The 12,335-nt window shown below is 34.5% G+C and overlaps 1 protein-coding gene, 1 non-coding gene and 1 pseudogene across 4 annotated transcripts; 1 reads left to right on the top strand and 2 right to left on the bottom strand.

The window, feature by feature from the left end:
- Positions 1 to 1,579: 1,579 nt before the first annotated feature.
- Positions 1,580 to 5,330, bottom strand: LOC111316525 (putative protein S-acyltransferase 7). 2 transcript variants are annotated; one of them, XM_022918483.2, is made up of 5 exons: positions 4,701 to 5,330; positions 4,362 to 4,544; positions 3,321 to 3,617; positions 2,502 to 2,735; positions 1,580 to 2,382 (listed from the first exon to the last, which is right to left on the bottom strand). In XM_022918483.2, exons 1-5 carry the CDS (start codon positions 4,794 to 4,796, stop codon positions 1,864 to 1,866), a joined length of 1,329 nt encoding a protein of 442 aa, XP_022774218.1. In that variant the 5' UTR covers positions 4,797 to 5,330; the 3' UTR covers positions 1,580 to 1,863. The 2 variants fall into 2 exon arrangements, with proteins under 2 accessions (XP_022774218.1, XP_022774219.1); XM_022918484.2 differs by having other exon boundaries at positions 4,362 to 4,434; positions 4,701 to 4,931.
- A 298-nt stretch (positions 5,331 to 5,628) lies between these two features.
- On the top strand, positions 5,629 to 5,700 carry TRNAQ-UUG (transfer RNA glutamine (anticodon UUG)). Its single transcript has one exon. It is a non-coding gene; the product is annotated as a tRNA-Gln (tRNA).
- Positions 5,654 to 10,368, bottom strand: LOC111316527 (putative serine/threonine-protein kinase PBL7; annotated as a pseudogene). The gene is made up of 5 exons (XR_016333318.1): positions 9,951 to 10,368; positions 8,575 to 8,779; positions 8,288 to 8,477; positions 7,602 to 7,994; positions 5,654 to 6,953 (listed from the first exon to the last, which is right to left on the bottom strand). The product of XR_016333318.1 is annotated as a putative serine/threonine-protein kinase PBL7 (transcript).
- Between the last annotated feature and the right edge of the window lie 1,967 nt (positions 10,369 to 12,335).

Consider the following 12,335-nt stretch of genomic DNA (forward strand, 5'->3'; position numbering starts at 1 on the left):
TTTATCTCTCAGGATAGAAGCATCGGACAGTAATATAATCTGTCAAGAACAAATGGAAAGGTGACTGAGTCAAGTGAAATTTGTTAAAAAAAGAGAAATCATTTCATGCTGAGGCTGAGCTGAAAGCGGTAGTCTTGAGTTTTAATTACAACTAGTCTATTACTATACAGCCTAGCAGTTTTCTAAGTAAATAAAAAAAAATTACCCAATAGATAGGAAAATAGTATTGCATGACAGTTTTTAACTCGGAGCTTTCCCAACACAGCCTACTATATGTAAAGTCAAATTACGGAACCCTTCACTGGTTCTCTGATTGTAACAGAACATTGAAAGTTTTGACTCTTGAGATGAGATTTATCTCAAAATAACTCTACCTTGATGTTGCTGCAGGCTTTTGTTGACTGGGAGTTTCCTCTTTAAATTTGATTTCTAGATTGAATTGCGATGGAACTGGCTGCTTTGTCTTCACTGTCTTATTTATGTGACATATTTGTGGGTTTTTATAGTAAATCAATGGTATTATGTAAAAAATAAAGCTGATCTAAGATGCATTAATTGGCATTTATGCTGACCCTAAAGCAGTCTAGCCAGGTCCCCATTAATTCAGTTTCTTGTTAGCATAATGTCATTAATGAGGATTGTGTTTGTGATTTGAAACAGATTTTTGTAATTGGCAGTACAGAAGAACTGTTTTTAAGTCATCCAAGTTTTAAGGTTTCACGAGTATAGGACAGATTTGAAGCTTGCTGTTCATGAACCTCACTTGGACTAGACCATTCATGCCCTGTGACATTTAGGAGCCTTTAATTCGCATGTCGGACGTTTTACATGACCAGGCAATGTTATAATTGAAACTTGGCAGTTCAATTTGACTGGTCTTTTTGAAGTCAGATTTAGTAACTTCGACTTACATGTTTCTAATTACTCGTATGGTATTTATTTACACAAACGAAATAGAATTCCTGCGGTAAATTTGAATCCATCTCCTACTTATTAATTACATGTTGTTGAGGTTTGAAGGAAGCCGAACTCAATACTTGCCTGACCTGACCACTCTGCTTGTTCACCCAATTTGCTTGATACAGTGACAGCCCATCGGTCATTGGCAACTTAGGAATAGGGTCGGCAATCAATCCGTCTCCGATGGATTTCGATCCGACCCAACCTTATGAAGTAAATTTTTTTTTTTTAAATTTAAATTTCGAATCGAATTAAATAAAATTAAAAAATAATCGAGATCAGATTAGATTTGAGTTTTAAACAAACTCAACTCAACCTAATATTATATAAAAAATTATTTTTTAATTAATTATTTATATATATTTAAATAATGATATTTTTAAATATTTATATTTAAAAAATAATATTTTATATTTAAAAAATAATATTTTATTAATTTCAGGTTGGATTGTATCGGAATCAGGTTCGGATATGAAAAAACAAAAAAAAATTTGAGTAATGTTAGGTTCGAGTTTAATAATACATGAAATCGAATCAGATTCAGAGCAAGCGAATCCGACCCGATGCCAACCCTACTTAGATGGCAACCCTACTTAGGAATCAGCAACACGCATCAAACTACAGAGAAGTGAAATGAGCACTATAAAACACTAAAATGAATCCACAAGGTCAATACAATTAGAAACTAACTAATTCCACAAATGCAAAAACAAAACTGAAAAAGCTCACTCTCATACAAGATACATCACACCAGTTCTTTGCCAAAGCACAAGGGTCAAACCGCACTTTCGAACACCCTGCCAAAAACAAGTGTCCTATAATGCCAATGGTTGAAGGAGGAAGTAGAGGAACCTTAGCAATGAAACCCTTTTCCATATCCTACATTCAATATCACAACATCAGTTATGTCTGGCAGTTCTCAGTTGTCAAGCTGCTGCTGCTGCTACTCCCAACAGCTCGATTTGGTTCCCCCACTCTAGCTGCCGAAGAAAGATCTTGGGGTGACATTTCCCAGCTACCACTTTTTCTACCCCAACTAGATCGCCTGGGATGTATACCAGCATGGTCACCAGTGTCATCAACTGCAGTTCTAATATCTGGAGACAGTTCTCCTAATTCACCCTCCTTAACATTTATACGGTCACTTATGAGTTGCCCTTCATAATGATCAGCACCAGCCCTCATATCACCCCACACTGTCTTCCTGCCCATTTCTATGTCATCCACAGCCTTCCCCATATTTGGACTCATGAAACCACCAGGTCGTGTTGGTAACACAGGTTCCCTGGGATCCTTTGCCCTGAAGTTGTTCTTGGATAAGGGAATGTGGGAGCAAAATATCTCTTTGAAGTTCTCAACCACTCCTTTGTTATAGGGGTTGGCTCTAAGATCATATCGATATCTGAAATTCTCATATGTTGTCTGCAGAAGCAAAACACACGGAATGTTACACCAATCTAACGAATAATGTAATGTAACAGTATATAAATGGACTCTGTTTTTGCAACATGATTATGATAAGAGAAGGATGAGTATCTTACCTGATTTGTACCGATCAGATACAAATGAAAGGCAGTCAAACCACCAACAAACCACATTGAAATGAAAGTATAAACTATTAAAACAATGGAAGCTGGGGTTTTAATCATGGCTCTCCAAATTGTTGTCTCCTCTGATGCCATGATCGTTCTAATGTAGACCCAACAGAATGCAAAAACATATATACAAAGAAGGGTTGTTGAGAAGACAAACATGAAGAAGAACCGATAATTTCGCTGCAAATAAAAAGAATATAACCGTGAGATTAGTAGATAGTATGAGAAAGAGGAAATAAAAAAAACATCACATTTCAAAGCAATTTCACCCACTATTAATCAGAAACTTTTGCAACCACAAACAAGTTTATGCTAAGCTAAGTTCCAACATGGATATGAAGACCATTGGTTTAGGCTTTTTCTAGCACGCTTATTAGTTATTGGTCACATAATGGCTGAATTCAAAATAACTACAATAAGTTTCAGTAGCAAGACTGCCCTCCCCAAGGAGTTTCTCCAAGGTAAATGCGACCATGTTGAACATTTGTCAGTTTGAGGTTCCGCTGTACAATTATGACCTCCACTAGAAGAACTATGAATAGAAATATAACAAAAATGTCTGTCCTCTTCAATGCCAGTTGTGTTATCTGACCTGCACCCAGTGCTACTAAAATTTGTAAACACTATTTAGCATGATGCAGCATAAAGAAACGGAAATGCAGACACAAAATGGATGCTTTTTATTTTCCTTTGAATGATGGGAGAGAGGGTCCTTCTTCGGATGTTCAAGAACAGGACATAATTCTAAAGAAAATGATGACATACCAGTCCGATACATTGCCCAACCCAAGGACAGTGGTGATCAAATCGTTCTACACAGTTATTGCAGATTGAACAGTGTGAGCAGCGAGGAGGTCTATAGAGCTTGCAAGTGTCACAATACTTGATCTTCACGCTGATTCCATTGACCTCCACTTCTTTAATGCGTGGCAATTGTAACTGTGGAGTTTGACCAGCCCCAACATCTGAACTTCCATCATAACCTTCTGGCTCTGGAGGGTGTGCATTGGGTGGAATTATTCCAGGATCTCTTCCAGATGTTAGCAGTAGAAGAACTAAATCCTGAAAGAAGAAACAAACATGTTTATGAGTTTTAAAATCTGTTTCAGAGATATCACAGATTCTCCTAAACTCTAATAAATGCATGATAAAGTTTGTTAACATCAGGGGGAATTTTTGTCTGTACATTTAAGACAACATTTGAATCTTCTGAAACACGGTATCCATGTCCATACCCATCCAGAAAATCGGGCTAGTTGACACTCCAGGCATTTCTGAATGTCATTTGCATCAATAATCCAGACAATCAAACACTATAAAGACCTCATTGCTTAGCATGAAAGTGCATGGTTTATAAGCCAAGAGACCAGCTGAGCACTTAGGACCCCTTAAGGACAAACCAATAGCAAGAATTGAGATTGCAAATTTTAATTTATTTTATGTGGAAGAATTCCGTCGCTTTCTTGTAGCATTCATAAATGCAATCTTGATCAATACAGCTGCCCCACGAGAATATACAAGTGGAGGCAACGAGACCATATAAGCTATGATCATAAAACCTTGCAAATTTGAGTCAATATATCTAAACAAGAACAAAAGGGGGCCTATCAACCATCAGGCACAATGGTAAATGTCATGAACTAACATTAAATGGAAAAAAAAAATGTTAAAGGAAAGATAATTTCCAGTTCATCCTCCTAGAAACCCACCTCAGTGGGACCATAATATCCATCATCTTCCTAACAAGTAACTAAAATCTTCCAAAGAAAGCAACTCATTCAAACATGAAATTGTAAGGAGACTTACATAGACAGTGAAGACAACAGCAACAACCATGATCGAAATACCCAAGTTATGAGAAAAGTCATCCATCAATTTCCTGGCAACAAACACACAGAAAATGGACACTGGAGCTACTATAAGTAAAATGGTCAACCCTAATGATCTTATGTCTGGTCCAAATATAAACCTCCCTTGAAATAAAAAAATCTGCAGACATTAAAAAAAAAAAAAAACATGAATTTAATTGCCTGCAAAACTCATAGATAAAAATGTTGTCTTTTTAATAACTACTTGAATTCTAAAAAGGGGAATAAGATCCAAAACCAGAAAAGGATAAAAATAGTAAAAGCAGGAAAAGCTTACATTGCTGCCTTTCCAAGTTTGGTAAACCCGTAAATCACCCAACCCGCCGCCGATGTGACCCGGATCCGGCCGCTGGGATGGTGGCACCACATACATCTTTCTTTTATTCTCGAACTCTCAGAAAAGAGTAAAAAATTTACCCTTTTAGAAAAAAAAAGGGAAGGAGCTTTTAAGTTGAGAAATGGAAGGCCATGGCAGAACTGAGTCAGAGCGGGGCTAGTAAATAGAGTTCTGGCTAGTCAGGGACGAGTCAGCGACAAGGCATGAGCTTGGTTTTCTTCCGTGTCTTTTTTCTTCTTGATTGATTGCTCTGTTTCCGAGCTTCTACAGTGAGGGAGTGACTGAGTTGGACAGGTTGTGATAGGTGAACCGAAAATACCAACCCGCGTAATGTGAGGCCCGACCGGCCCCGGTTAACTTATAAATTTACTTTAAAATATTATCTTTCAACAATAATTTTGTTTTCAACTAGTATAGTATGACTTTATAGTCTATGAATAATTCAATATATTTAATAAATTCATGCAACAGCCATGATTGCATTCACCCTCGTTGAATTCGTGGCCATGATGCAAGGCGCCTGAAAAACGAATACAAAAATGAAAGATTGGCATTTTCAGAAGTCAAGTCAAGTGGGTCTTTTTTTCTCCTTTAGGCTTTGTATAGCTGCAAGTTGTTCAACTCTAACCTCATCTTTCTCGTAAGTAATCCATAAAATTACATCTTAATCATACTTTAAAAGCGTAATTAAATTTGTAAAACGGTTGTTATCAGATGAAATTAACACATTGGTTTAGCTGGAACCGAGCATAAGATGAACAAGGCATGGCTCAATCACTTTCACCATTAGTAAGAGTATATGCAGATGCAAATTGGTTTGTCCAATAATTCATCATCCCTAAAAATGAAAACATGGTTTAACGAAAATGATTCCATGGTGTAGTGGTTAGCACTCTGGACTTTGAATCCAGCGACCTGGGTTCGACTCCCGGTGGGACCTATCGTTTCTATAGTTTTGCCAGCCAGACATCCATCCTTGCCAGCCAAGCCACTGGGATGCTCTATGTCTGGAAACATGGGCAACAAATTTATTAATCAACAACATTTTTATCTTGGGATGAATGTGAAATAATTAGTTTTCAAAGTTACTAGTAATTCAGATTTTTCACCTCTGAGCTTAGAACCTGTAAAAGCTTAATTCAGTCCTAAAACACCGATTAGTGTGATCAGTATGGATGTTTCATTTAGATGAACGGATAGTTTTTATGGAAGTTCTGTTTTTGAGGGAGTCAACATTATGATACATAAGAATTAAAATGGTATTAACCACTAGATTATGGACAAATGTAAACCCATCCCCATTTGGTTGCCTTTTTATTTTGGCTAGTATACCATTTGGTTTCTTTATGTTGTATATTCTAACTAAGAATCAAAAAATGAAAAACCAAAGGCATGTAAAGTTCAAATTTAGGCCTCTAGTGTTTGTCCTTGCACAATTCCATAGGGATTTATGGATGATCAAACTATGTGAAGAGACGTGTTATAAACCCAGCCTGAGTTTCAACAATGACCACAAGTTCTCAGCCATGCTGGAGCAATTTAACTCTTCCACATACCATTGGTAGCAGCCACTCCAAGAATTTCTTCAGACGTATGATCCAACCTGAACTTTGTGCACCCTACTGGCGGAAAAGATTATGAAAGAAATGCTGAACTCATTATTGTTTCAAAGGAAATTTATATATATAGTTTGCCGGAAGGCCTTGCCGCTTGAACTAAACATATACAATCTTCCCTGTTAGAAACTTGTTTACTCCTGGAAGTTCCAAGACAATAGAAATAAGTAAGATTTAAGAACCATTTCTGAATTTTTACCTGTTTGATTCATCCGAAGCATTTTCTACACTGTAGTCTTTTTTCTCTACAACTCTCTCCCCACATCTTGGCCTCAGCAACAGCTTGTTCTCCGTCAAAATCCCTGTCTAACATCCTGGTTGTTTCCTTTGGAGAGTCATTGTTCTCAGGCTCTTTGACGCTAACCCTTTTAGCTTCATTCGGGTTATATGGATGGGAAGTCAAATAATCCAGAGCTAGCACCACATCACTAATAGAGGGTCTGGAATTAGCATTTCCTTGGATGCACATGAAGGCGACCTTTAGAGCTTTCTTCAAGGTAGATTTGGAAAAGTGACCTCTCAGCAGTGGATCCACTAAGTTCAAAATGTTCATTCCATCTTTCAAAATGGGTCGTGCCTACAAAAAAAAAAAATTATATATATATATATATATGTCAGAAAACTCATTTCTGGAAACTATCTTTAACAAGGAGTAACAAATCAATCTAATTGAATTCTAGGATCATTCCCACATTGAAATTCAAAATGCATGCAATCTTCAGCACGAGTACTGCAGAAAAATGCATATATGCCTTGTGCTCTCACTTAGCCACTTCAAATGTAAATATTCTGCACTTCAAGTTTATGTCTAATTGCATTTCTGTAATTACTGTTCAATCACCAAGACGCATTTAGAAGCACATATTCAGCAAAAAAATCCTGTTCAAGTCAGGGTGCTATCAGGTAAAAAAAAAAAAAAACTTTTTGCAAGCCTCGGCAAATCAAAAAGCAACTGAATTCAGTGACCATGATATTCAGATCAGTACTAAGAGTAGCGCCATAGTTACAGTTATACATCAGTTAGATATTAATCCTTAAAGAGACTACTAAAGAAAACCCATTAGAAGTTGGCTGCTTCTAGATGAGGTGTAGTATGTAGTGACTTTTAAGCTGACTTTACTAATGAAACTTTGAATGACCAAGTATAAATGACATTTCTTTGAGAAGTAACCATGAAGTCAAACAGTTTCAGCCAAATGGTAGTCTAGATTATGTGAAGTATTACCCAATCAACTAGGACTCGTTCTTCACAGAGCACGGTTATCGTCAAGAGCTTTGCGTCCAGTTATCAGCTCCAACAGGACTACCCCAAAACTAAAAACGTCAGACTTCATGGTCAATTTTCCACTAGCGAGGTACTCGGGGGCACAGTATCCATGGGTTCCCATTATCCTGGTGGAAACATATGATTTCTCTCCGCTTGGACCAAATTTTGCAAGCCCAAAATCAGAGAGTTTTGGGTTGAAGCTCTCACCTAATAGTATGTTAGATGGTTTTAAGTCTCTATATATAACAGGAGGATTGGCTTCACTGTGAAGATAATCCAAGCCTTTGGCTGCACCAGCAGCTATTGTCATTCTTGTATTCCAGTACAAAGGTTTCTGGTCGAATATAAGATCTGCAAAAATCATTGCTTATCTATTTAAGTTATTGAAAGATGCAGAAACAAAGGCGTTTAGGAAAAGAAAATGAAAAAAGTTTCTGAAAAGATGCTCAAACATAGTGATGATATTAACTGTCAGAAAATTAGAACTGGACTAGTAGGAAAAGAAACTAAAAAAGGGTTTTGAAGCTGTTATAGTGAATAAGTGTCCTTGAGACCCATTCTGGAGGTCTAGATAGAACCAGTGAAATCATTTCTAATAAACAAATTCTTTGACACGATTAGAGGAGAAGGCATGAAAATATTACAATGGAGGTGATCTTCCAAGGATCCATGCAGCATGTACTCATAGACAAGAAGGCGCTGATCCCCTTCAGCACACTAACCAATCAAATTGACAAGATTAGGATGATGCAAAAGAGAAAGCATAAGAACCTCCACAAGGAACTCCTTTTCCCCTTGAATCCCAGTTTTATCAAGTTGCTTAATAGCTACAACCTGCAAAAAACCATAATGCATGTGATTAAGAAGGAAATTGGGAAATTTGAAGAAAAAAGTTCCAGGCAGGAAATTGGACAGGTGCAGAAGAATGTACCTGACCAGTACTTTCTAATTGCCCTTTATAAACAGCCCCAAATCCACCTTGCCCAATCAAGGATTCTTTTCCAAAATCTTTTGTTGCATTTACCAGTTGTCGATAGGTAAAAGTCTGTGCCCTACTGCCAGCATTAGGTTCATCTTTTAGAGCTGATGATTCCTGTCTTAAGCCTGCACTGCTTTTTATCCTACTGAACCAACGCCTGTTTTTGTTCAGGCATAGTTAACTGACCATAATAAACTATCATGCCACTTTGATTAACATGAAATTTTAGAGATCTTTAAACTTGAAAAATATTTAGGTGTATCAAAGTGTGCTAAAGAAACAAATTTTGGATCCAAACTGCTTAGCTTGGATGTAATAGCATAGGTCCTCCGAAGTCAAGCTAACTTTTAGAATCTTATTAACCAGTTTCCGAAACATCTCCAATTAGTTTGGTTCATTCAGGAAGGGAAACGAAGTAAAAAGAAAAGCAGCAATGACAAATCTTACTGCCTCAAGAAAGATTCAGCATAAGCGAAAGCCAAGGCATAATCAACTTAAATTCGCATGATTTCAACAATAAATCACATAAATCTTGCACAAGGCCAAAACTTTATCCCAACTAAACCTTCAATCTTAAACCCTTGTATTAGTTCGGCTAATCAACTGCCCAAGTGTGCTTCTATTCCATGAAAAACCTAGTTAGTTAAGTTCCACACAAGTTCCAAAAAGAATTAGCTATGTAATGCCATCTTGACTGAAACACGATCTCAAGTGTCAATTCCCAAACATCATCACCATACCAGAGCAGATAAAACCCAACACTATTCCCAGATGGTTTCTGCAATACTAGAAATGGGATGAAAATTCTTTCTGCTATCTACCAGGTTGGATGAAAGGTAAAGATTCAATGTATAAACTCAAAAGCTCAATTCTTGCATAAGCTGTTAGTTCCTTAATGCTTTTATAGAAGAAACGGTATCTACTCATGTAACACATTCAAAAGAACAGCTTTCCTAACAGAAATTAAGAAACCAAAAGATTCAAAATTGAATAAACTAAATACCAATCAGAAGAAAAGGAGAAAAACCAATATTTACACTCCATCAGAATATCTCAACATTGCCAAGATTCTATCTATTAAATTCACATTACTTCCAAAATCTTGATTAGAGTAAACTAAACAATCTCTTCTATAAGCAGACAAATGAATTAAGTAATCTATTCTATAAGCAGACAAATGGATTAAGTAGTCTTAACTGATTAACAAATCATATGAAATGAAGATGAAGACAAAGATATAAACTCAACAAAGAAACTGAAAAACAACAAGACCGAGGCATGTATCAAACGAAGAATGCAACAAAAAAAATTGCATGAAAGAAACTGACCAGAAGACAATTGAGGCTTGCATTTCTTGCCAAGTTCTTTTCTCTCACCACTCTTCAGCTTCTTACCTTTCCTCCAACCAAAACAAGGGCAATAACCCATTTGCTCCTGATCAATCAAACTCCAATTAAACGAAAAGCTTTTCACTTTTTTCTCTCTCTTACGGAAAAGCTTTGAAATTTAACAACAAAAAAACTTCACTTGACAAGGAAAAGTTAAGGACTGATCTGCGCATTGGGTCTTCCACGTTGATTTCACGAAAACCATAATCAAAACAACACTTTCTGACGTAATAGAATTGATAACATTTAAAAAAAAAAAAAACACGATTCCCAACAAAACATGAACATACAATGCTAAAACATTTTTTTTTTTTAGATAGAAATAGAATCTTAAATTGTCTCTAATTCTTTTCGAGTGACGTCAGTTTAGAATGATTGTATGATAAAATAATGTCAACACTTTAACGAGAATAATAAACAAAAAAAAAAAATCTCATTTTCTTTTTTTTTTAAGGGATAATAAAAATTCTTTTATTTGTTGGATTGCAGTTTTTTTTTTTTTTTTGGGGGGGATGACATTTAAATATGAAAATTACAATTCGTATCTGAGAATCATGAACTTCAGGAAACTTGCTAGGAATAATAAATATTTTTATAAAATCCATTTCATGAGATATGTTGCCATAATAATCAACCCATCAGTGACTTTCAGGAAACTTGCTAGGAATAATAAATATTTTTATAATATGTAGTTATTTATTTTATTTGTTATACATCTTTGATTAAAAATAATCAATTGGGTCCCTTATTTTATAAAACTAATTATAATATGAGATAGAAAAAATTTTAAGTATTTAAATTTAAATTTATTAAATATTATTTTTTAAAATATAAATATTTAAATTTAAATTTAAATTTATTAAAAGTTATTTTTTTTAAGAATAACCACATCCATTAATTGAACTAAATAATTTTTTGAGTTTTATGGATTTGTTTAAATGCACAAAAAAATCTTATAATTTACTTTTTATTGCCTTTTGGCTTTGGCTTTTCCCTCAGCATATTCATGCTCATACCTTTACTCTTAAGCTCGAGCCAAAAGAAAGTAACTTTTTTTTTTCTAATTATAATGTTTATATTTATATCATCATATTTATCTTTATAAGAAAAACATTGGAGTTTATCTTTATTCAACAAAAATCTAGCAAGCCATATGGATGAGCTAAATGTATCATGATCATTTAAATTAAGAGTGTAATCGAGTCAAATCGAGTCGATACAATGAGAAATTCGAGTTCAAACTCGACTCACAACTCGAGGCTCGATACTCAATTCGAACTCGATCGAATTTTATTTTTTAAGCTCGAGCTCGATTCATGATAGAATTTGAGCTACTCGACCTTACTCGATTAAGCTCGATTAATATATAAAAATAAGTTCGATTCGTATAATCGACAAAAGTTTGATTATTTATGCTCAAACTCGAACTTGAAATATTTTATTAATTAAAATAATAAAAATATATTTAAATATAAAAGTTCGATTAAGCTCGCGAGCTACTCGAGTCGGATATAAAAATATTTGAATTCGACTCGATCGATAAATCGAGTTGCTTGAGCTCGAGCTCGACTCGATAATAATCGAATCGAATTCGAGTTTTCTTTGAATCGAATCCGAGTAACTTACGAGTACTAATGTATCATTTATACCTTTAATTACAACCATAATTACAATAACATTTTTATTGGATAAGATTCATTTTATTAACTTCTTTTAATTAATATTTTTATTGACAAAATTTAAATAAAATTTTTTTAATGAAATTTATGATTTTTTAAAAATAATTAATAAAAAATTTAAACTAATATATTGATAAAGCTAAATGTAAATACCAAGAATATGTAAAAAAATTATTTAAAATATTATTTATAATTCAAATTTGAATAATACTTTTTTAATAGTAAAAATTTTGTTAATATTTTTATTAAAAATATCTATCTAAAAAATATATCATTTTTTTTCAAATTTTATACTTAGATTTATATAACAAAACTTTTTAATATATTAATTTTGATTTTTGATTTAGTTTTTATTACTAATTGTTAGTAATAGACACTTGGCATTTTAAAGTAAAAGGAGGTTTAATAGTAACTTTTGGATTGTAAAATCTTTCAGGTGTCAAGGACTATGGATATGGATAAAAAAAAAATAGTGCTAAAAAATTTTAGGAAACTGGGATCTCCTATTGAAAGAAAGAAGAAAAAGAAAAGGTTGGCCAGCCTCTCGAGCTTTGTCTCTTTTTTATATAGAAAGGAAACAATCATTGATCACCCAAATGGAACAAAAGAATTTGTCCAAAGCCAATAGTGGGATAGAAACATGGAG

The sequence above is a fragment of the Durio zibethinus genome, chromosome 24 (assembly GCF_047325235.1).
Source record: "Durio zibethinus cultivar Kanyao isolate XHJ-2024 chromosome 24, ASM4732523v1, whole genome shotgun sequence".
NCBI lineage: Eukaryota > Viridiplantae > Streptophyta > Magnoliopsida > Malvales > Malvaceae > Durio > Durio zibethinus.